This window comes from Scylla paramamosain, chromosome 2 (assembly GCF_035594125.1).
Source record: "Scylla paramamosain isolate STU-SP2022 chromosome 2, ASM3559412v1, whole genome shotgun sequence".
Classification (NCBI taxonomy): Eukaryota; Metazoa; Arthropoda; class Malacostraca; order Decapoda; family Portunidae; genus Scylla; species Scylla paramamosain.
The window spans coordinates 36,158,926-36,182,586 of record NC_087152.1 but is presented as its reverse complement, the minus strand read 5'-3'; the positions used below and the strand labels follow the sequence as shown (position 1 = coordinate 36,182,586).

General features: G+C 39.1%; 2 protein-coding genes across 10 annotated transcripts in view; one reads left to right on the top strand and one right to left on the bottom strand.

Annotated features, from left to right (window-relative positions):
- Positions 1-7,263, top strand: part of LOC135114250 (uncharacterized) — a 67,381-nt gene extending 60,118 nt beyond the window's left edge. For 7 of the 8 annotated variants that reach the window (XM_064030089.1, XM_064030078.1, XM_064030099.1 and 4 more), the window contains one exon: positions 4,181-7,263. The gene's annotated coding sequence lies outside the window, so the exon portion shown is untranslated. The remainder of the gene's footprint in view (positions 1-4,180) is intronic. The other variant, XM_064030057.1, reaches the window with a different exon arrangement.
- LOC135114268 (pre-mRNA-splicing factor RBM22-like) lies at positions 615-23,661 on the bottom strand. Of its 2 annotated transcripts, none has more exons than XM_064030139.1 (4): positions 23,454-23,661; positions 11,611-11,726; positions 8,818-8,932; positions 615-2,003 (listed from the first exon to the last, which is right to left on the bottom strand). In XM_064030139.1, exons 1-4 carry the CDS (start codon positions 23,505-23,507, stop codon positions 813-815), a joined length of 1,476 nt encoding a protein of 491 aa, XP_063886209.1. In that variant the 5' UTR covers positions 23,508-23,661; the 3' UTR covers positions 615-812. The 2 variants fall into 2 exon arrangements, with proteins under 2 accessions (XP_063886209.1, XP_063886219.1); XM_064030149.1 differs by lacking the exon at positions 23,454-23,661 and adding an exon at positions 23,079-23,436.

The window sequence follows — 23,661 nt, the reverse complement described above, 5'->3', positions numbered from 1 at the left end:
CTTGCCATGGATGCATGTGTCTAGCTGCACTATGCTTGAGCTCCTAGGGTGTAGTATTGTAGTTCATGAGAGTATTCATTCCATTGGGGGCTGATGAGTCTAAGTGTGAATGATGTGTGTGTGTGTGTGTGTGTGGTGCTGTGTCTAGACCACTCTTTGTGGGAGTGCCAGGTTAGAGAGTGCTTCTGCGTATCACAACTCACCAGATATTTTCATAAACCATACAATAGAGAGAGAGAGAGAGAGAGAGAGAGAGAGAGAGAGAGAGAGAGAGAGAGAGAGAGAGAGAGAGAGAGAGAGAGAGAGAGAGAGAGAGAGAGAGAGAATGGTTTATTTTCCACTTGGTGAGTCAAGAGTGTCTCCTATATTCTCACAAGAACTTGATTGAAGGCCTCTCATGTTCTTCTGATGGAGGGAGTAAGTTGCCAGCAATCACTGTAACACATTGAAAAAGAAGAGTGCCATGGAAATGCAAAATATCCAGCAGGAAAATTTATGATTACGGTATGTATGTATATGATCCCAGTGTCATGAGACTGGAATAGCTTGATTAAATAGGTGATCACAGTGGCTTAATGATTAAGATACAGTTGCCAGGAAATTTAAAGTTAGTCGAGAATTCATAATGTTTTATGAAAATTTTACATTCTTCAATACTGGTAAAATTTCAACTATCTCTTTATTAAGAAAATTAATATGAATTCAAGAGGAGCTCATCTGTAAAAGAATTACAAGTATAAACAGTAAGATAGCCTAAATTGGCCAATATTCACTCCTATATGCTCCTATATGCTGGTAGAATCTCTATCCCTTCACTTTTTGTCTGGATTTGCTCCCATTTGAGTGGGATCTTGTGAAGGATAATGTATGATCCCATGAGTGAGTGGAGGAGGAGGACCAACACCTGGGATAGGTGGTGGTTGTGGGAAGTAACTTGGAGGACGGACTCCTGGAGGAGGACGAAGAGGTGCACGCAAGTGTGGAGGGAAGAATGGAGGAGGCTGTAAGGGAGGAAGATGACCGGGGGGCGCTGGAGGTACACCTGGAGGAGGACGAGGGCCCAGTGGTCCACCGAGAGGGGGAGGACCACCAGGGAGGCTTCCTGGAGGGGGTGCAGGAGGTCTTGGAGGTGTCTGGCCAGATGGCATAGGAGGGCGGATGGTAGGAGTGCCAGCCACTGCAGGGGCCTGGCCTGGTGGAAGAGGTATGCTAGCAGCTGTTGAAGGCAGATTGAAGAAATTGTTTTGCAGTTCTTCTGGTGGGGGGGGAAGTGTTGGCAAGCCTGGCACAGGCTCTAGTGTTTGAGGAGCAATATCCTCGCCTTCTAACTCTTCTATGCCACCAATGCCAAGGCCACCTTGTCGAGCCTGTGACCGACCCCACTTGATGTTTAATCTTCGTCCCTGTATTATAAGTTTATTGAAAGTACGTTCTGCAGCTAATTCAGCTGCTGTACGGGAAGTAAACTGCACAAAAGCATATTGTTGCTTGGCCACAACATTAACACTCCGTAACTCTCCATACTGATAGAAGTGATCTCGTAATTCTTTTTCCCCAATTCTGTCACCTAAGTTCCCAACATAAAGAGTAGTGATGGACTTGTCTTCAGGAGGCTCAAGCCTTGGCATTGCTGCAGCCCTCTTGAGCAGCTTGTCAGCCACAGGATCATTGACACCATAGTAACGGTCCTTGATGTTTTGGTCTGCCAATGGATCATCTGGGTCAGTAGGTTTCTCATGACGGTAAGGGCACTCTTCTCCTCTCTTGCATTCACCTTTCACCCAGAAAGAACAAATGTGTGGCCTGTTACGTTTGTAGTAAGGTGTGGTACGGGCAAGTCTTAGCAGCATCTCTGAATGAGTCTTAGCTTTCCCCAGTGCTCCTCCTGCTGTGCTGCCATCTGATGTTGCTGCCATCTGCTTCTCCATGTTTTGAATGTAATACTCCTTGTTAACTTCACTCTTTGGCATCTCATCAGTCAGACTGAGTGCAGAGTCTCGAACCTGTGGACAAAAAAGAAAATTATTATTTTTTCAATAAAAATTCACAATATTTGCACAACATATTAGGTCCTATAATGAACCCCATTTGATTACTGTACAGTGCTTCCTTTATTACATACAGAGACTAAGTGAAAGACACCTGTGCATACAAAATAAATCGGCCAGTTATTGCTGCTTTCCAAAAAATTGCCAGCTTCCTTCAGCATGACTGCACAAGCAATTGGTGAAACTATTCAAACACAAATGGTAGTTGGACTGAACATTTTTATGTGAAACTTACTGAGATCATTTATGGCAAAGAACATCCTTCTCTACAGACAAAGAACAACGTTCCTGGAATGTTCACTACTTCGAGAACCAATGACAAGTGTTCATGTAAGGACAATTTTTATATGTATAATGCAGAAAGCTACATAATGCATTTTTTAAACAGTTTGCTTTTCATGCACAATAAAAGTGGTATATAAGAAGGCAACAACAAAAAAAGTCAAAATAAAAACTTATATGAAACTGATATGAACACTGACATACAGATCAGAGACCTGGACATGGAATAGGGCACAACTATTAAGAATGTGTGCTGTGGAAATGAGTTATCTGAGAGGGACATATGGAGTGACAAGATGGAAGAATGAGAGACATGAGTGTATGAGAGATATGGTATGAACACCTATGTATTTGAGACAAACTCTGGAGTGGTGAAATGGGTGATAAAAAGATTGTAAGGATGAAGAACAGAGTCTGTAAAAAACTGTATGTGTGTATGTGAGTAAAGTTGAGTGAAGGAGGTGGAAGGATAGGAAAGCAGTGAAACAGGTGGTAATAGAGGCCAAGAGCTTGGACAAGTAAGAGGGGGAATGTTTGAACAAGGTTAGAGAGGTGGAGACTCCTCTACCATGGACACTCCTGTGGGGGATACCCCAGAGGGAAGCAGGGTACTTCATATGTCATATATATATATATATATATATATATATATATATATATATATATATATATATATATATATATATATATGAAACATATGAAGTAATATATATAAAACAATAGAATGAATATATTTTCCACATTTATAAGTAAATTTTTTTGTTGTAAAATTTGTGAATGCAGACATTTCAATCATTATCCATCCTTCAAGAACTGATAATTCTTCTTATATTACCAAGGAATGTTAATTATTGCAGTATTTGTAAGAAGTCATGAAAAAAGTAGTCAACATTTATCTGTAGATCAAATATCCGATGCACTACACAAAAAAGAAAATGGCATCCATACAAAATTCAAATGTTCCACCATCTTAGTGAAGGCAACCCTTGGATTTTGTGAATGGCCTCTCAACAAACTGTGCAGAGTTACAAACTGAACAGCTAGGATCCTCTTTACTAAAGAAGACATTTTTTTATATCAATGAAGAAGTCAATCACCCTAACTTATGTTACTGGAGTGATAACAACACAAACTGGATGAATTCTGTCAAAAATGCAAGGTGTTGGAAATGTGGTGTGGTACAGGATATCAGGCAACAGATCTGTTGAACCTGCTTTCTTTGACAAATCTCAATGGTGACCTTTATTTAAACATCCAAGATGACTTCTTAAATGAAGGTAGGCAGTTCCCACATTATTTTTTAACAAAAGGCACCACTTTATTATGGTATCAGTGGAAGGCAATGGTTGCATCAACAGATTCCACATTTATGAACTCATTACATGTGGAGTGGCTTGCAAGATCTCCTCAACTCTTCCCACTAACTTTTACTGGTGGGGTCACTTAAAAGCCATGGTGTACAAGGAAATATAAATGAAAACATTGATCATATTTAAAAGAATGCTTTCAAAATGCAAATATTGCCAATCCTAAGCGGTCATGGATTCTAGCAAATGCAGACTGATACCAGAAGGGAAATCTCTATTTTTTTTTTCTTCCATGGGTTGCCACCAATTCAAATCTTGCCACACCAACCCACTTTCCCTTCACTTCTTAGTAATGTTGTAAATTTAGAGCTACTTTTGCAACCCACTGTGTATGTTTCCCACAGCTGTCCCTCTTCCTTGCCCTCACTCACACTATGACCATGTTTGTATGCACATCACTGTCATATTTTTACCCTGATCCCTTACAGAACTTCCAAAGCAGAAGCTACTATATTAATAAAAAAAAGTGTTTGTTTTCCACAGTAGTGACGATATGGAGGCAGAGGGGTTGTGGTGATAATGCAGTATTGGCAGCTGTGATGGTGATGCCAATGAGTATGGGGGATGGAGCCTGAGGCCACACTGCAGCACTTATCATTATTTTACTTTTATTAAATATTAAAGTACTTTATTTAAACAAGGCCATAGAGTGGTCAGAAGTATTTTTAAGAGGTGTACCAATTATTCATAGATTTTCAACATTCATGAATCTTTGTTACCTTATCCCTGTGAAAGATCAATACAGCATAATCTCGGTTTGTGAACTTAATCCGTTCTGGGCCTTGGTCTGTGAACCAAAACCATTTTTTCCCAATGAAATTAATGTAAATATAATTAATCTATCTCAGCCTCAGAAATATGGTATTTTTTAATTTGTGTGTGTGTGTGTGTGTGTGTGTGTGTGTGTGTGTGTGTGTGTGTGTGTGTGTGTGTGTGTGTGTGTGTGTGTGCACGCATACATATCAAAAAATTACGATGAAGAGTCATGAGCAAAATGACTTATTAGTAGCCTTCCAGAACATATCTCACTTGAACACCCTCTGCACTCAACTTTCATAGGGATAAGATAATACACTAGTACCTTGGTTCATGAATGCTCCCACATCATAAACAAATTAGTTCATGAACTAATTTTGCAAACAAATTTTAGCTTGGTTCACGAACAATGCTTTGGGGTACGAATACACATTATCCACAATCCATGGAACCTTGTACTCAGTTGTGCATTGATGTGCTTGGCATTAACTTTTGTGACTGGTGTGTTCAAAAACATTATTATTATTATTATTATTATTATTTTTTAATTTTTTTGCATTATTTTAGCCACTGTTATATCACCTAAGGAAAAGTGTCAAATGTCAATACCAGCTTAATCTTTCAGCCCAAAGAGCCTGGATTATTCCTTCACTTATCGTAAATTACAGTACATTACCAGTAACAAACATATATGGGGTAGGGTGGGTTGCTAGATGAAAATTCACTATATCCAGAGAGAGAGAGAGAGAGAGAGAGAGAGAGAGAGAGAGAGAGAGAGAGAGAGAGAGAGAGAGAGAGAGAGAGAGAGAGATTGTGGCTATGTGACAGCCAGTAACTTTGACAATGGCTGACAACTCAATATGAGAGAGAGAGAAAGATAGGTGGGAGGGGAGTTGTAGTTCTGTGTCAACCAGTGACCTTGAAAACTGCCAATGATGTGCTCTCTCTCTCTCTCTCTCAGATAAATTAACAGAGAGAGAGAGAGAGAGAGAGAGAGAGAGAGAGAGAGAGAGAGAGAGAGAGAGAGAGAGAGAAAGTACCTAGCCTTATGTGCGATGTGATACTACTGAGTAGTGACAGGCTTGAAGCTTCTGCCAAATACAAAACTCAAATATGCCAGGCTCTCTCTCTCTCTCTCTCTCTCTCTCTCTCTCTCTCTCTCTCTCTCTCTCTCTCTCTCTCTCTCTCTCTCTCTCTCTCTCTCTCTCTCTCTCTCTCCTTTTCAGGTTATACAGTGGAACCTTGGTTGCCGAATGTCTCCCTTTTTCAAACAACTTGGTTTTCAAACATTTTTTTAAATTCGCAATTGCTTCAGTTGCCATACTGTTATTTGGTTTTCAAACAAAGTACTTGATTTTAAATACTACAAGACACAGAAAAAGCTGCCATTTATTACTAATTTATAGTTTCTGTGAATATTTCCTTCATTTTTATATATTTGAAGGAGAGACAGAGGGTAAGATAGTATTTCAAACTTTGAAATAAGGTAAAAGTGATCCTGTTGAAGAACTTCGATGTAAGCAAACATGATTCAGCACTCATGAATACTTCTGAGCCTCTTGTGGGTCTCTCTATGACCCACAATGCCATCACTTCTGCACAAGTGCATTTTCCCAGTAGTTTTTCCAGCAGCAAGATGTAAAGTGTTATTATCACCTTCATACTGGCAGTGAGTGGGTTGCTCGTCTCTGTGTCACTTTGCAAGGCTTCCCTCACTTGATTGGTGCCAAAGAGAATGCCTGCATGGTCTAAACAATATCTTTTGATAAGTTGTGTCACTAAATTCATTCACAACATCTTTTCCAGATAAAAAACAATTTCTAAGCTGGAGATGTGGAGCAGCCATCTGAGCAGTGGGAGTGTCAGTCATTACCTGCTAAGGCATTGTGGATGGATGTCTGAGAATGGATTAATCTATTTTACATTGATTCCTCTGGGGAAAATTGTTTCAATTTTTAAATGGCATTTAGGAATGAATTAAGTTCGAAAACCGAAGTTCCACTGTACATGCCTTTATTCATATAATTAATTAAGATGGCTGTTAAAAAGCATAAGACAGGTTTGTCTGCCTATTTGTGGACTTAGGAGTGGGTGCAGCCAAAGTCCAGCAGGTGTAGTCTCAAGTTATGAGATGCGTGGTCTCTCTCTCTCTCTCTCTCTCTCTCTCTCTCTCTCTCTCTCTCTCTCTCTCTCTCTCTCTCTCTCTCTCCTTGGGCTATAGGGTTATACATGCCTTTATTCATATGATTTATTAAGATGGCTGGCTGAAAGCATGACAGGTATGTCTGCCTATTCGTGGACTTCATATAATGGTGCAGGCTTTTTACACCATGCAGCACAACCATTTACTGGCAGAGGTCCATATGCTGTGGAATCTCAAGCCAGACTCACTGCAATGCAGTACAATAAATTTTTGAATTAAATTTAAATTCTAAATTAATGTCTCAAAAGAAATTGCTACAGGGCTTGTGTTTTGAGGCTTGTATCTCTGAGCATTCATAACTCATCACCTTGTAACTCAGACACCCTATGTATTACCTTATCCCTGTGAAAGTTGTGGGCTGGCTGTACCTGCACAACAGCAGATATGTTGGAACATGTTTGCCAAGAAAGGGAGAGAAGACTTTGTGTTTGTACGTAAAAAGAAATGGCCAACACAATATTATGTAAATAAAGGTACATTTAACTCTTAATTTCTTATTTTTCCCATTACACCAGATATGTTGGAACATATTTACCATGGGAGAGGACTTTGTGTGCGTGCAAAAAGTGGCCAACACAATATTATGTAAATAAAGGTACATTTGACTCTTAATTTCTTATTTTTCCCATGTATGCCAACTTCTGGGACATTACACATATGAATACATATATACATGTGTGTGTGTGTGTGTGTGTGTGTGTTTACCTAGTTGTGGTTTATGAATGGAGGAGTCTAAGCTCATGCTGTCCCGTCTTAATATCTACTCTTATCCAGTTTTTCCTTTAAATCATATATAGTTATTGCATTTACTACTTCTTTTTGTAGCTCATTCCAGATTCCTGCAGTCCTTTGCAGGAAACTATTCTTAATATCCTTCTACACACACCCTTCTTCATCTTCTTTTCATACCCTCTTGTGCTTCTAGTCTCTGACCACCAAATCACTCTGGACCAATTTTTTCATAGCCTGACAAAATCAGATATAAGGCAATCAGGTCACCTCTCTCTCTTCTCTCTTCCAAGATGGACAGGTTTAATTCCTTTAGTCTCTCTTCATACAGTAAGTCTGGTAGCATCAGAGGCAACTTTGTTGCTGCTCGTTGTATTCTCTATTTTTTTGTGTCCCTTTAAGTGCTAGGAGACCATATTACTGCTGTATATTCTAAATGAGGCCTTGTCATTGTCACAATTACATTCCTAATCATCTCTTCATCCATATAGTTGAATGCTCCTCTTATGTTTCTCACCAGATTATATGTTTCCCTGGTCTTCCTTCTTACATGTACCTCTGGGGACAGCTTATCAGTGACAGTAATTCCAAGGTCGTTCACTTCATTTTTCACTTTTATTTCCTCATTACCCAATTTATAACTGAAGACTGGCCTCACACAACTATGCCCACACTTCAACACCCTACACATTTTTTTGTTAAACTCCATTTTCCAAGTGCCACTCCAATCCCAAATCACATTTAGATCTTCCTGTAGGGTTTCACTATCCTCTATTCTCTCAACTTTTCTCATCAATTTTGCATCATCAGCAAAAAAGACTCCTGTAGCTATTCACCCCTTCCATCAAATCGTTCACATAGATAGCAAACATAACTGGTGCTAGTACTGACCCCTGCAAGGCACCACTAATTACCTCTCTCCATGATGACTTCCTTTTGACTACTGTTCTCATTTCCCTTCATCTCAGGAAGTCACTGACCCACTGTAAGAGCACACCTCTCAGCCCGCCAAACATTTCTAATTTCCGTAGTAGTCTCTTGTGGGGCACCTTACTGAATGCTTTCTTTAAGTCCAAATAAACATTCTGCCCATCCCCTCCCTTTTTTTATACTGTACCTATATATGACTCTATGTAGAAGTACATTAAATTCATCATACATGACCTTCCTTTTCTAAACCCAAATTGTCTGTCTGTTAATATCTCTCTCATGTGTGTGTGTGTAATCTGTGTTAGGTTTTTCATAATCTAAAATGTAGCAAACAAGTCTGAAGAAATCCATATGATCTCCCCCCCCCCCCCCTCTCTCTCTCTCTCTCTCTCTCTCTCTCTCTCTCTCTCTCTCTCTCTCTCTCTCTCTCTCTCTCTCTCTCTCTCAAAAAAAAAAAAAAAAAAAAAAAAAAAAAAAAAAAAGCAATTTGAAGATAACTAACCTGAGTTGGAAGACCATATTCAAGGTCCAGTAAACATGTCTGGCAGACATTCTTGATTTTTGCACATGTCTGACACACTTCAGTCTTCTTGAATCTCATCCTTGCTCCTGGACACCTGTAAAGTTGTAAAGATCAGTTAAAAATCACAATTTTTGACATGTATTGTCCATATCTTGAGATTACAGCAGTGCCATTACATGTACTGCCCTGATGCTAATGGTGCATAATGCTCCATATTAACTATCACTGTAAGAGAGAGAGAGAGAGAGAGAGAGAGAGAGAGAGAGAGAGAGAGAGAGAGAGAGAGAGAGAGAGAGAGAGAGAGAGAGAGAGAGAGAGAGAGAGAATATGGCAACCAAGTTACAATGGCTTCACTCCTTACATCCAGAACACCATCAAGCAGAATGAGCATAGATACAACAAACCAAAATAATCAAAACGGTAGGCACTACAAGATACTAAATTAATAAAAACCAGCACCAAGAACTGAAAACAAAACTAGTAATAATAAGTACTCTGAAAATGCAAAGAACTGACATAATGTACCCCCTGATGCAAAACTCACTGGTCAACAACCAAAATGCTTCCAAGACCAGAGTAATAATTTTTGACTAATTTTAGATCACTGATAATGAATATCATGATTTAAATTGTTCGTTAGCTCTACTTTTCAAGATACACCTACGTGTCAGAACAGGTTCCAACAGGTTTGCGGCCATGTGTTTTCTCACAACACTGTCACACTGCCCTTCATTACTGACCCAACAGTCATAGAAAGTGCATTTTGTGTGTTTTGTGGTGAAACCTAAGTGATTTTCCTGGCAAGAGCCAACACACCATACCAACAATTGTTATTTCTGCATGGTACCTCCAGTATCAAAGGCCTTTCAAAGAAGAAAAACCAGTCCATTAAATATCCATACATTCCATCAGCTATTTGCTGGTTCCACATGGAGAAGGTCTACCTTTTCCTAATGCACCAACTTCAGTATCATTCAAGTCAGAAGAGGAAAGTGGTGAGGAGAAAGAAGAGATCCTTAAGGATGACAGCACTGGATTGCAGTGACCCAAAATTTGCTGAAGCAAAAACACACTCCTCTAGGCCACATCTCATAACACAAGAGGATCCCCATGATTTTGTCAGGGATCTACAAACTACCCAAGAATAAGGCAGAGCTGCTAGCCCCTGGTGGAATTTCCTAGCAGCTGATGTGAAGATTTCAAAATTCCGTGATTGTCAGCAGCAGTTCAAGGATTTCTTTGTAATGGTAGGGGATTTTAGTGGCTTCCAATAATATTTATGGTGTGATGGAAGCACTTGGCATCAAATATGAATCCAGTCACTGTAGGCTATTCATAGATTCATCAAAAATTAGTCTAAAAGGCATCTTACTGCATAACAGCAATAATAAGCCATCAGTTTCTGTGGGATATGCACTACATATGAAAGAAACCTATGAGAATATAAAGCATATGCTGCAAAGCATACAATATGGTGAACATCAGTGGGAGCTCTGTAGTGACTTTTTAGGGTTGTCACTCTTGTGATGGGCTTGAAAGGTAGATACTCTAAGCACTGTTACTTTTTATGTTAATGGGACAGCCAGGAAAGAGGTTCTCACTATTTCAAGAAAGATTGGCCACCTCGTCAATCACTGGAGCCTGGAATGAAAAATGTTCAACATCCACCTGCTGCTGAATCAAACCAAATTTTGCTACCACCACTACACATAAAACTGGAGCTCATGAAGAATTTTGTAAAAAGCTATGGACAAATCTGGTCAAGGATTGATAGTATTTAAAAACAGAATTCGCCTCACTGAGCAATGCTAAGTTAAAAGAGGGAGTCTTTACCAGTCCTCAGATTTGTGAGATAGTGAATTTGAATCAGCCCTTCATGGGGAGGAGGAAGATGCTTGGGAAGCATTCAAGTTATTGGCAAAGGGATTTCTTGGAAACTGAGAGGAAGAAAACTACAAAGAATTGGAGAAAAACCTCATCCAGGCTTACAAGAACTTGGGATGTAACATGTCACTTAAAATCCACTCTTTTGGACTCACATTTAGGCTTTCCAGCAAACTGTGGTGCAGTCAGTGACAAACATGGTGAAAAGTTTCACCAAGATATTTCAGCCATGGATAAGTGCTATCAAGGTAAATGAAGCACAACCATGCTTGCAGACTATTGCAAGTCACTGACAAGAGATGTTTCCTCAGCCAAATATGGTAAGTGTCAAGCAAAAAGGAAGAGGGTAGATAAGGAATAAAACATGACATACTGCACATTGTAATAAAATATTCAAATATTACATGTCTCATATCTTTACAACTATAGCCAATGAGCATTTTTAAGGTGGTATTTGGATTCAGGACACAAAATTACATAAGAATGAACTAATCTCATTCAAGAAGCACACAACTTTTCAAAAACTGTTGATCAGTGGTAACATTTAATATTATAGGGAGTTCATAACAAGAAAGTCTGAATTATGTACAAGGATACCTTTTGAAAAGATTCATATTTGCATATTTCTGTCTTGTTTCCAAAATAGTAGGTCTCCATGTACAATAATATTAAGCAGACAAAACTTCTGTTTTTAATTTCTGTCTTGTTTCCAAAATAGTAGGTCTCCATGTACAATAATATTAAGCAGGCAAAACAAAGGCAATGATCAAATGAAAATGCCAAGGGAGAAAAAAATCTAGCACTGTTACAGATGTCTATAAATAATTAATACATTAAACTAATAACTGTGTACAATTCCACATCATAAAAAGTATATGGTTTACTTACCACCTGAAGACAGTGAATGGACGAGTGCAAATCTTACATTCTTTCCCATATCGATCACGCATCATTCGCACATACGGATTGTCTCCCAGGCAAGTTTGACACAGTATTGGGAAGTCCTGCAAAAGAGAAAAGTAAATAACAACAAAACTTATCTACTATTCTATCTCAAATCTTATATGATTTTTATATACGTACTGTATTTACTGGTGCATTACACGCACCTCTTTCTTGAAAAATGTATCTGATAATTACAGAGCACTTAAAGCAGCTGTAGTGCAGATGCTTAGGCCTATAGGTGTGGAGTTGAAGCAGTAGTAAATGTACACTATGCACAAATATTGTTACTATTAATATTACTAATTTTAAAATCTCTCTCTTCTCTTTCCTTCCCTTTCTTCCTTCCATCCCCATGCTCTCCCTCCATCCCATCCCTCTCTCTCTCTCTCTCTCTCTCTCTCTCTCTCTCTCTCTCTCTCTCTCTCTCTCTCTCTCTCTCTCTTCCCTTCCTCCTCCTTCCTCTCCCTTGTCCTTTATTTCTGACAGATCAGGGAGAGGGGAGGTGACAGGGAGGGAAGTCTGAGACAAAACAAGAGGGAAGGAGAAGAAAGGAAAAAGAGGGAAGGGACATAAAGGCAGAAGGAGAGTACATGGGACAAGGAAGTGGAGGAAGGGTGAAGGAGGAGGATGGGAGGATGGGGAGGAAAGTAGAAAGAATAAATATAAGCAGCAAGGGTGATGAGTGAATGAAGAATTAGAGAGAGAGGAAGTATTGAGAAACAAGTCTTCTCTTTTCCTGTCCCCTACTCCTTTTCATTTTCCTCCATCCATTTCCTCCACATTTATGCTCCTTCCATCCATTTTCATTCTCAATCAATCTCTTTCAACTTTGCAATCCTCAGGATTCTTCTTATTCTCTCTCTCTCTCTCTCTCTCTCTCTCTCTCTCTCTCTCTCTCTCTCTCTCTCTCTCTCTCTCTCTCTCTCTCACACACACACACACACACACACACACACACACACACACAGAGAAGAGAGAGAGGAGAGAGAGGAGAGAGAGAGAGAGAGAGAGAGAGAGAGGAGAGAGGAGAGAGAGAGAGAGAGAGAGAGAGAGAGAGAGAGAGAGAGAGAGAGAGAGAGAGAGAGAGAGAGAGAGAGAGAGAGAGAGAGAGAGAGAGCACAGTTAGATATGTGGTGGCAGTCCTGCACAGCCACAGTGCAGATGTGAGGACAAAATACACACATTTTTTCAGGGATTTTGGTGAAACTTTCACTGTTGCCTTAGACATATCAAAAAGCTTTTGACAGAGTCTGGCACAAAGCTTTGACTTCCAAACTACCCTCCTACAGCTTCTATCCTTCTCTCTGTAACTTCATCTTATTTTCCTCTCTGACCGCTCTATTGCTGCTATGGTAGACAGTCACTGTTCTCCTAGGTCTATTAACAATGGTGTTCCTCAGGGTTTCTGTCCTGTCACCTACACTCTATTATTCATCAATGATCTTCTAAACTTCTTTTCCTATCCACTCCTATACGGATGATACCACCTCGCACTTTTCCATGTCTTTTCTTAGGCATCCAACTCTTCAGGAAGTAAACAGCTCATGCAGGGAAGCCACAGAATGCCTGACTTCTGATATTTCTAAAATTTCTGATAGGGGTAGAGCAAAGTTATTGTTCAATGCCTCAAAAACTCAATTCCTCCATCTTTCAATTCAACACAATCCTCCAGACAACTATCCCCTCTTCAATGACATTCAACTGTCTCCCTCTCCTACAGAACATCCTCAATCAGTCCTTTACTTATAATCTAAACTGGAAACTTCATATTTTATCTCCAGCTAAAGCAGCTTCTATGAAGTTTGGCATTCTGTTTTTAGGAGCAGAGTAAAATGTAGGCAAATTTCCAGCTGGAAGGAAAAGATAGATGTTGATAGACACAGTTTCTCTATTTCCTGTTTATTTTTCAGTTAGAAGAGTTCTGGCTGGTCTTTGCACTTATCAATTATATGCTTCTCATAATTTATCTTCTCTCTACATATTCATACTTATTAATTTATTATGTATACTCTTACCACTTTCTTGAATGCTCCCTTTTTCTCCATCTATTCCATGCTCTGTCTCTTCTTTCCTTTGCCTCACTACACCTTCTATTAAACCACTCTTTTATGTTTGTCTTTCTGTTTTAATCTTGGTACATATTTATCCACTCCTTTATGATAAATTTTTATCAGTCTTTCATTTTTCTTCCACATAAAAGTTATCCCAATCTGTCCCCTGGAAGTACTTTATGAGTCCACTGAAGTCTAATTTACTATATATTAGTCTCCCCTCTCTACGTTTTTCTTTCCTTTTTATGTTCATATTTTCCTTTAGTTCTAGTACCTTTAATATATGATAATTTTTCCAATGGGGTGTTTATACTTCATTTCATCCAAAATCTCTGGTTTCTTTGTGAATATCAGGTCAAGTCTTGACAGTTCTTCACCATTTCCAAATCTGATGTTATCTTGAACCTACTGTGTCATAATGTGTTCCATAATCATGTCTAGTAATATACTTCCCCATGAGTTCTCGCCCCCTCCCATTGACATTTCCTCCGAGCATACCTTTTTACAGTTAAAATCCCCCTTAATTCCTGACTTGTCTCCTCCTTTTAGTATTTTGTTTAGTTAGAGTCTTGTATCACTTAGCATCCTGGCATACTCGATCACTCCATGACCTTGTTTTTGATGGTATACAGCACACAACAAATTTTCATTTTTCCATGTCTTTGTCTTCCACTTTTAATGAAATCACCTCAGCACTTCTCTCTCCACAGCCAACTTTGGTCACTTTTAAATTTTTCTTAGTCAATATCATGACTGCACCACCCTATTTACCATTTCTGTTCTTTAAGCAGGTATTATATTGGTCCATTACCAACACTGTTTTCTAACAGATGACCACTCAGTTTAGTTTCCGTAATCCCTGTTATGCCAGGCTTTGACTCTTCTAAATAACCATTGAGTTCAATAATCCCTGAGATAACCTTGTTCACACTTGCATATGCCACTTTTAGTTTTCTGTTTCCTTCTCCTCCTGAATGTATCCTTCCTTCAGCTTCATGTCTAGTACTCTCCAGTAAAAGTTCTTCTCAATCGCTGTCCTTTTCTCATTTTTTTTTCCTTAGCTTCATTTCTCGGTCTCCTTTCTCTTTCCCTTTCTTCTAAATTCATATCTCTTTTTATCTATACTTCTTTCTATTCTGAGCTTTTTGCCAATTTTGCAGCTCTCACTAGGATTTTCTCTACTGAAAAATGAGATCTCATTTTTACTTTTAGTGGTCCTTGTCCTCCTTCACTGTACCTCCCAATTCTGTTCACTTCTTCTATTTCTCATGCTAGTTCTATTTCTCATTCTAGTTTTTGTTCATCATCCTGGACTGGACTGTTGTTATATTCTTTTTTGCTAACTCCTTCTCCTCCTTACCTCTTACAAATTTGACAGGATTGTTTCTCTTTCAATCCAATTATTACAAAACATTTCTTCTTTTTCACTGTCTCTCATCAAATCTTCCTTTTCTCTTATTACTTGGATCACTGTATTCTTTAGTCTTTTCTTCTATTTGTTTTTTTAACTACCTCCCTGAAGCTCACCTCATCTTCACTTTCCTTTTTCCAAGCATTTCTCAATGCCTCTAACTGGTTTCCACTTAGAGCTCTCTCAAGTTTTTTATTTTCATTTTCCTTGATTTTATTGGCCAGTTCCTTTACCAGAGTTTCAAATTTATTCTTTAAGAAAACATTTTTCGCTTTAATCGACCCAACGCTATATTCTAATTCCTTCCTTAAGGTTTTATTATCACTCACCACTGCTTCTAGCTTCTTGCAGAGCTCGGCAACCACACTTTCCAGTAATATCAATTGCCTTAGGGCCATTTTATCTGATAGCACATCATCTTTCTTAAATCCAGAACAAAATTCCACCTCATGAGTCCTGCTGCCTTTGTTTACTTTCGGCATCCTGCCATCTCCTGACCAGGATGATCCTTCCTCCATCATAGTTTATTTTTCTTGACCTCTTTTTTTTTTTTTTTTTTTTACACTAATGGCACTATTTCAAGGGACAGCACAGCTTTTTCTCCTCCACGTACTCAACCTAGGAGAGGCTCCAGCAGGTTCACTATGGAGTAGTACAGCATGGAGCATCAGCCAAGCATCTTAGAACATGAGAACACAAGAAATACGGGAAGCTGCAAGAAGCTATCAGGTCTACATGTGGCAGTCCCTGTATGAAACACCTATCATCCCCATCCATAAATCTGTCTAATCTTCTCTTAAAGCTCCCTAATGACTTAGCACTAACAACTTTATTACTGAGTCAGTTCCATTCATCTACCACTCTATTTGAGAACCAATTTTTTCATATCTTGCTTCTGCAGTGTTGTGTGTGTGTGCATGTGTGTGTGTGTGTGTGTGTTTACCTAGTTGTAATTTGCAAGGCCTGAGCTACACCTGTACTGTCCCATCTCCATGTCTACACTTGTCCAGTTTTTCCTTTAAGTTGTGCACACTACATCCTCACTTAGCTTGTTCCATACTTCTATATTTCTCTGTGGGAAACCATGATTTTTTATGTTAATCAAGTATCTTCCTTTTCTTAGTTTTTTACTGTGGCCTCATGTGTATCTGGTATTTTCTACTTCTCTTAACAGTAGTTTCATTATCAATTTCTTCCACTCTATTTCACAATTTATATATCAGTATTAAATCTTTTCTTTCTCTTCTTTGTTTCAGTGTTGGCAGATTCATTTCATTTAACCTGTCTTCATATGTTAATTCTTCCAGTTCTGGAACCATCTTCATTACCATCCTTTGTATCCTTTCTAGTTTTTTTATATGTTTCTTCTTGCAGGGAGACCACACTGATTCAGCATGTTCCAGCTTTGGTCTAATCATAGTGGTAATTATCTTTTTCATCATATCTTTATGCATGTAGTGGAGTGGTTCCAATATCTTTCACCATTCTATACGTATCTCTGAATATCTTTTCTACATGCTTCTCTGACTGTTGACTTTCCTGTATTATCACTCCCAGATCTTTCTCTTCTTGTACTTTTATTATTTCTTCATTTCCCATTTTATATGTCCATTTTGGTCTCTTCACTTTTTCCATTTCCATTAATGACATTTTTTCACACTAAATTCCATCTCCCATTTCTTATTCCAGTCCTAGATTTTCAAATCCTCTTTAAGAATTTCAGTCTTTGTTGTTTCTTATATGTCTTTGTAATTTTGCATTGTCTGCAAACAAACTCATGTAATTCTTTACTCCTTCAGTTACATAGAACAGGAAAAGTATTGGTGCTAGCAGTGATCCTTGTGGTACTCCACTATCTACTTTTCTCCATTTTGATTTTACATCTTTTACTATCGTTCTCATTTCTCTTGCCTTTATGTAGCTTTCCGTCCAGATTATTATTTTTCCATTTAATCCTTGTACATTTTCTAACTTCCATAGTAGCCTATTGTGGAGAATTCTGTCAAAAGCTTTTTTTTTAATCTAAATATTCACAGTCTACCCATCTATCCCTCTCCTGTTATATCAGTCACTCTTGAATAGAAGCTCATCAAATTTGTTACACATGATCATTTTTGTCTAAAGCCATATTGTTTTTCTGATATTACAGTAAAATCCCTCTTATCTGGCATCAACGGGACCGCCGACAAGCCAGATACTTGAATATTGCCGGATACTTGAATAGAAGTTAAATTATGTCCACAATCACCACCTCACCACCCTACACTCATGCATCTTACCATAACAAAGATCAGCTGATCTGATCAGCTGCTTAAGTGTAAGCACAACACACTTCCTCTTTTCTACAACTTTAAGCATGATGAAGGCGTCAGGCGATAAACAGTGCACACGTGGGACTGAGTCACTGAGTAAACACAGTGCAGTGGGCCGTGGGTGGCGCAAAGCAGTGCGCTCTGGTGGCGAGGGGACAAAGTATGCCTCGCGCGGGAATTTTAATCGATTTTATGAGTACACATTGATTTTTTATTGATTTTAAGGCTCGGGGAAAAATGTGCCGGATACTTGAAGCTGCCGGATACTCGAATGCCGGATGAGAGGGATTTTATTGCATATCATGTTTTTCTAGAAATTTTGTCCACTGCTTCTTTATAACTTTTTCACAGATCTTACATGCTATACTGGTCATTGATACTGGTCTATATTTTAGTGTTTCTTCTTTCTTTCCACTTTTATAAATTGGCACTATGTCTATTCTCTTCCATTCCTTAGGCACTCTTCCAGTGTGTGTGTGTGTGTGTGTGTGTGTGTGTGTGTGTGTGTGTGTGTGTGTGTGTGTGTGTGTGTGTGTGTGTGTGTGTGTGTGTGTGCTACCTTTCCACTAAAAATCATTAACTTTATTTATTTATTAATTTTTTTTGGGGGGGGATCTCAGGGATATTCAAATTTATGGAAACTATGCAATATATTAGAGACATCACAAGATTGAGATGGTTTGGACACGTGAGAAGGGCAGAGGGAGGTGTGTTGAGCAAGGTGGAGGTGAGGGTTGGAGGCTGATGGCCGGTGGGAAGGCCAAAGAAAAAGTGGAGGAAATGTGACGGAGGATATGAATTTGTTGGGAATAGGAGAACATATGGCACAAGATTGCCAATTGTGGAAAGCAGTCATCGCCCGTCCAACCCCACCCTAATGGGAAAATGTGGACATTAAACGAAAATGATGATGATGATGACATTACAAACATATGATGGATCTTGAAATTTGCAGCAGAATAGATGCAATGTATCTTCAAATCTGCACCAGAATATATGTGGGGGTCACTGTGGTATAATGGGATCACATGTGCTTTGGAGGCCAAGGGGTCCTCAGGCACATGGGTTCGAATCCTGGTCATGGTCTGAGGATGGGAAGGGCATCCACTTCAAGTAACAATTCCCCAATGCTAAATCAAAGTCCTTCATTAGGAGGCACTGTCCCAGCCCTAATAAAATGGACAAAATGCCGGGGAAAAAAAAAAAATTATATATATATATATATATATATATATATATATATATATATATATATATATATATATATATATATATATATATATATATATATATATATATATATATATATATATATATATTGTAATGTACAGCAAGATAAAGCAACATAAAATGAAGAAAGTAAGAATGATGAAAGAGAAAAGATAATAAACAAGGAGAGAGAGAGAGAGAGAGAGAGAGAGAGAGAGAGAGAGAGAGAGAGAGAGAGAGAGAGAGAGAGAGAGAGAGAGAGAGAGAGAGAGTGTGTGAACACCAGATGTACAATTAAGAGTGGTCGCTCACTGCCACTAACTTACCATAAGAATTTCCGCACCCAGAGATTCTCCTTCCCTCATTAATTTACCCTATTTTCCTTTGTTCATTAAGTTTGAGTCTCACAGAGTTTACAGAAGAAGAGCTGCCCTTGACAAAGAAACAACCAGTATTCATCTAGCCCCCCTTTGTTTAGTTAATAGAGTTTTTTTTAAATAAAATGTTTCATTCAAGACCACGTGTGTGTGTGTGTGTGTGTGTGTGTGTGTGTCGCACCCGCCCCCACCCCCCCTTTAGCAGCAGCGCAGGAGAGTATTTTGGCGCACTTTCTCACGCAGTCACTACTCAGCAATTGGAAGGAGAGAGCAGACATACTAAGACATGCTCTAATATTTGAAGGGGACTAAGATGGGATACTAGTTAGCTGGGTTAGTTGCCTTAAGGGGATAAGTGAGTTATTAATGGCCTATTTATATAGAACAGAAGTCTCCATAGAAGTCTGCCAGTAAGGGATTTGTGAATTACACACTTTACCCAGGGAAGTGACTTCTCACATGAGTGAGAGCACAGGTCAAGCTGGAGCAGTGAGCAGTGACTGACCCTCCTGTGTCTTTGTGGGTACTCTTTTTACTGCAGTTTCTTGTGTCTCTTGTTAGTAACCTTGTTTTGTCTTAAATGCTATTGCAGGCTGATGCAATTTACCCACAGAGGACCTAAGTAATTAGCTGTGTAATGAACTTTACTCCCTCCTTGGGTCTTGACAAGGCCTGCTGTCCAGGAGGCAGTAAACAATACTAATTGGCTTGAGGCTATAAGGCTGCCCGCACACGAGCAACTTTTTATTGCTAGTTGTCACAACAAAAAATTGTCGCAATTAAAAAATTGTCGCAACGAAAAGTTGTCGGCAAGGTACATCCGCACACGAGCCACGCGATGGCGACAACTATTGTTTAGTCTCATCATGGATGCCGTGGAGGTAGCAGTATTTTCCATAGACCACTGGATGTCAAACCTGAGTTTTGTGATGTCATAGTTAAGGCATGCTGTATTTTACACAACTACGTAAAAAAACATGAGGGTGTCAACTTTGAAGAAACATTGTATGAATGTCCAATGAATGACATTGATCGTGTTGGCACCAGATGTAACATAAGAGGAAAAACAGTACGAGATCACTTTGCATCATACTTTACTAGTCCCCAAGGAGCAGTTTCATGGCAGTATAACAAAATGTAAAAGGTCACCGCTATAAAAGTGAACCACGATAGATATTTTCCTTTCAAATACAATATGTTTCTTACCTTTTTCTTTTTTATCCTCAGGGGAGAGAATATTCCAATCACTCACCACAGCCTCACGCACCTCACGCCACAACTTCTCTTTTATATTCTTATCGCTGTATTCCTTCAGCTGGAAATCATAAAGAGGTGGTCTCTTCTCTACCTCTGTTATGAGTGTTTCGCAGTCAAATACCTCTTTTATTATAGACATGATAGCTACCACTTCCTCTCACCACTGAAATCTGAAAGACACTGAAGGGGCAAGGCAGCAGCAGGCTGGGTGGTGGCGACAACGGAAAGTTGCTCGTGTGCGGGCTCACATTTAAAATAACGTTTTCTATCGCCGGCCACAGTTGCCAACAATAGTTGTGTTGTCCGAGAAATTGACCCGAGCGCAACTCTCTCTCGATTTTTTTGTTGTCGCCTCAGGAAAAGTTGTCCATGTGCGGGCTACCATAGCGATGTGTGTGTTCTATATTTGACAATTTTTTGGTTGTGACAACTCACAATAAAAAGTTGCTCGTGTGCGGGCAGCCTAACACTCTGTTGGGCAGTGGGAGGACTGTCACAGTGGGTGGAAACCCAACGGGGTATTATACATCAACCACATATGTGTTATTGTAAGTTAACTGTTCTTTCCTTGACGTGGTTGTCAACTCTTCTGCAGCTGTGGTGCTAGTGGTTGTTTAAAGTATTTCCCTTGTCTGTGGGTCTGTAAAACAGTCTGACGACCTCCACTTAGTGTGACCTGGAGTTACAACCATCATGAATAGGGTGAAGGAGTCACAAGGGACCCTGTACACCAGTCTGTGAACCCTGCACCGAGTCCACATAAGAGATGGCTCAGTGAAGCTAGTCCAGGTGCAGTAGCTTGGTGAAGGGGCTGGGAACTGTGGTCATAACAATATATATATATATATATATATATATATATATATATATATATATATATATATATATATATATATATATATATATATATATATATATATATTGTCTTCATATCTGCAGCATAATCTATATGTAAGTGTCATGCACCTTTAATTTTGTATCATTCTTTCTATAGAAATCATAATCTTCAAATTTGGAGCAGTCAAACTACAATGGAACCTCAGTTATTGAACGCCTCCCTTTTGAACATATGATTTTTTTACAAAATTTTTAACTCATTCTTGCTTCAGTTGTGGTACCATAATTTGGTTTTAGAACAAAGTTACTTTACTTCAAATATTAAAAGACATAGCAAAAGCTGCCATTTTTAACTAGTTTATAGTTTCTATAAATATCTACTTCATTTTTAGGTATTTAGAGGAGAGACAGAGTGTAAGACAGTAATTCAATCTTTGAAATAAGGTAAACATGATCCCATTGAAAAGCCTCTATGTAAAGAAACAGTTTTTGGAACTCAGGAGTTATCCCAAGCCACCTGTGGCTTGCTTGATGACCCCCAATGCCATCACTACTGCACAACTGCATTTTTCCAGTAGCTCTTCCCAGCAGCAAGATGTCTAAGTGTTATGATCACCTTCATTTTGATGGTAAGTGGGTTGGTCCTCTCTGTGTCCTTCTGTAAGGCTTCTCTCACTAGATCAGTCTAAACAGTATCTTCTGATGAGTTCTGTGTTATTAAGATCATTCAATACATCCTTTCTAAATAAATAACTTGTGAGCTGGAGACGATGTTGAAGCAGCCATCTTGGTTGTGGGAGTGGCTGTCATAAGCTGCTAAGACAGGTTAGACTGGTGTCTGGGAATGGATTAATCCATTTTACGCTGATTCCTATGTGAAAATAGTTTTGGTTTTTGAACATTTTGGACTTTGAATGGTATTCAGGAACGAATTAAGTTCGAGAACCAGGGTTTCACTGTATACACATCAATCTGGAATGCTCATAGGTAGGGAAACTACGTGTAGATGTACGGCTGAAGGTCAGCAAAGTCCACACATAGACATTTTTTTAAAATCTAGTAATCCATAGTCTGCCTTGCCAGGAAGAGTTAATAGTGCAGAATCCTTGTTGAACTATCACTAATGTAAATGATCATGAAAACTCCAGTAACTTCTACTGCAACCTGTTAAAATTATTGAGTATAAGATGCCCCATTTTAGATAACAGACCCAAGATACAAAAGATACCTGAAGTAGTCAGCTCTACACTGCACGCTGAGCCCACTCTTTTACAAATTTGTAGACTAGGTCTAGACTTCCAGCATTTTTCTCTCAATTCATTTATTATTAATTACAAAATAACAGAAGATGTGTTGGTAAACTTACTGTTTCAACCAATACTCCTCCCTCGACCCCCCTAACCTACTGGACACCCCCCCAATAAGATAACCTAACCTAAAAATTTTGTAACCTCCTAACTAAGGAGGCTTTGCCACCCTCTTTAACCCCCATAAAGTAAATTAACCTTGCCTAACGTTTTGTAACCTCCTAACCAGTGTTTGTATTCTATCCTTTGTAATATGTATATTATTTCTCATTATTACTGTTAAACTATCTAGTTGCATTGAAATCTTGGGTATTATTATACAAGTGCACCTGTCTCATGGCGAAAGAAAAAAATTTCAGAGAAGTACTTGGGTCACATATAACACAGTGGTGCGTATCTTTACCACAGCAAATTATTCGTTCCTGATGTATTAAATTTCATCAAATTTGTTAAGGTAGGTTTACTTGACTTTTTTTTTAATTAATTTCTGCTTGTTTAGGTGTGTTCGGGGGTTATATAAGAAAAATGATTGCGGCAGAAAGTTACTAGATTCATTCAAAACAAAAATCTACCAGAAAAATGTAGTTTCGTCCGAAAATGTTAGACTAGTGCACTAGTATAAATTTGCCGAATCTTGTTGGCTAGCGTACCTGCAGATCCGTGCCACCTTATGCATCTCTTTTCGATTTCCTAGAGCCTTCTTTTTCATTTGGGCTAGTGCAGAGTAGCCAGCCAGGGGAGATAGCCAGGGGCAGTGCCGTGCCACCGCCGACAAACGTTTCATGACTGGCCACTGGCCCAACACCTTGCCTTCTTACTTCCATTGGGATCTTCTCTCCCTTACCTATCCCTGCTGCACTTCCCAAACAAAGGATACCAAGAAGTTCAAAACACAGCTGCTAAGTAGTTGGCTGATGACAGATGTAACACGAAAACAAGCGGATAACTAAATAAACTGCTTCCATCACACTGTCTCCACCCCATCATGGGGGACAATCTGAGCAATCATGGTCGTATTTACTCACTGAATCTTCCCAGTTTTGCCTGTTGTAAGTGTTGGTGGACTTGGACATCGCCATGGTGACGGTACTAGACAAGAACGACTTGGTGATGCAGGTGAGTGGGAGTAAGCGTGTAGCTGTCTAGTAGCACTTACGGCACCGTGACAGCAGTGTTGCCACACCACAACAACCACCACACCTTAGTAGTTAACGACTCCAGCTTCACAGAGTA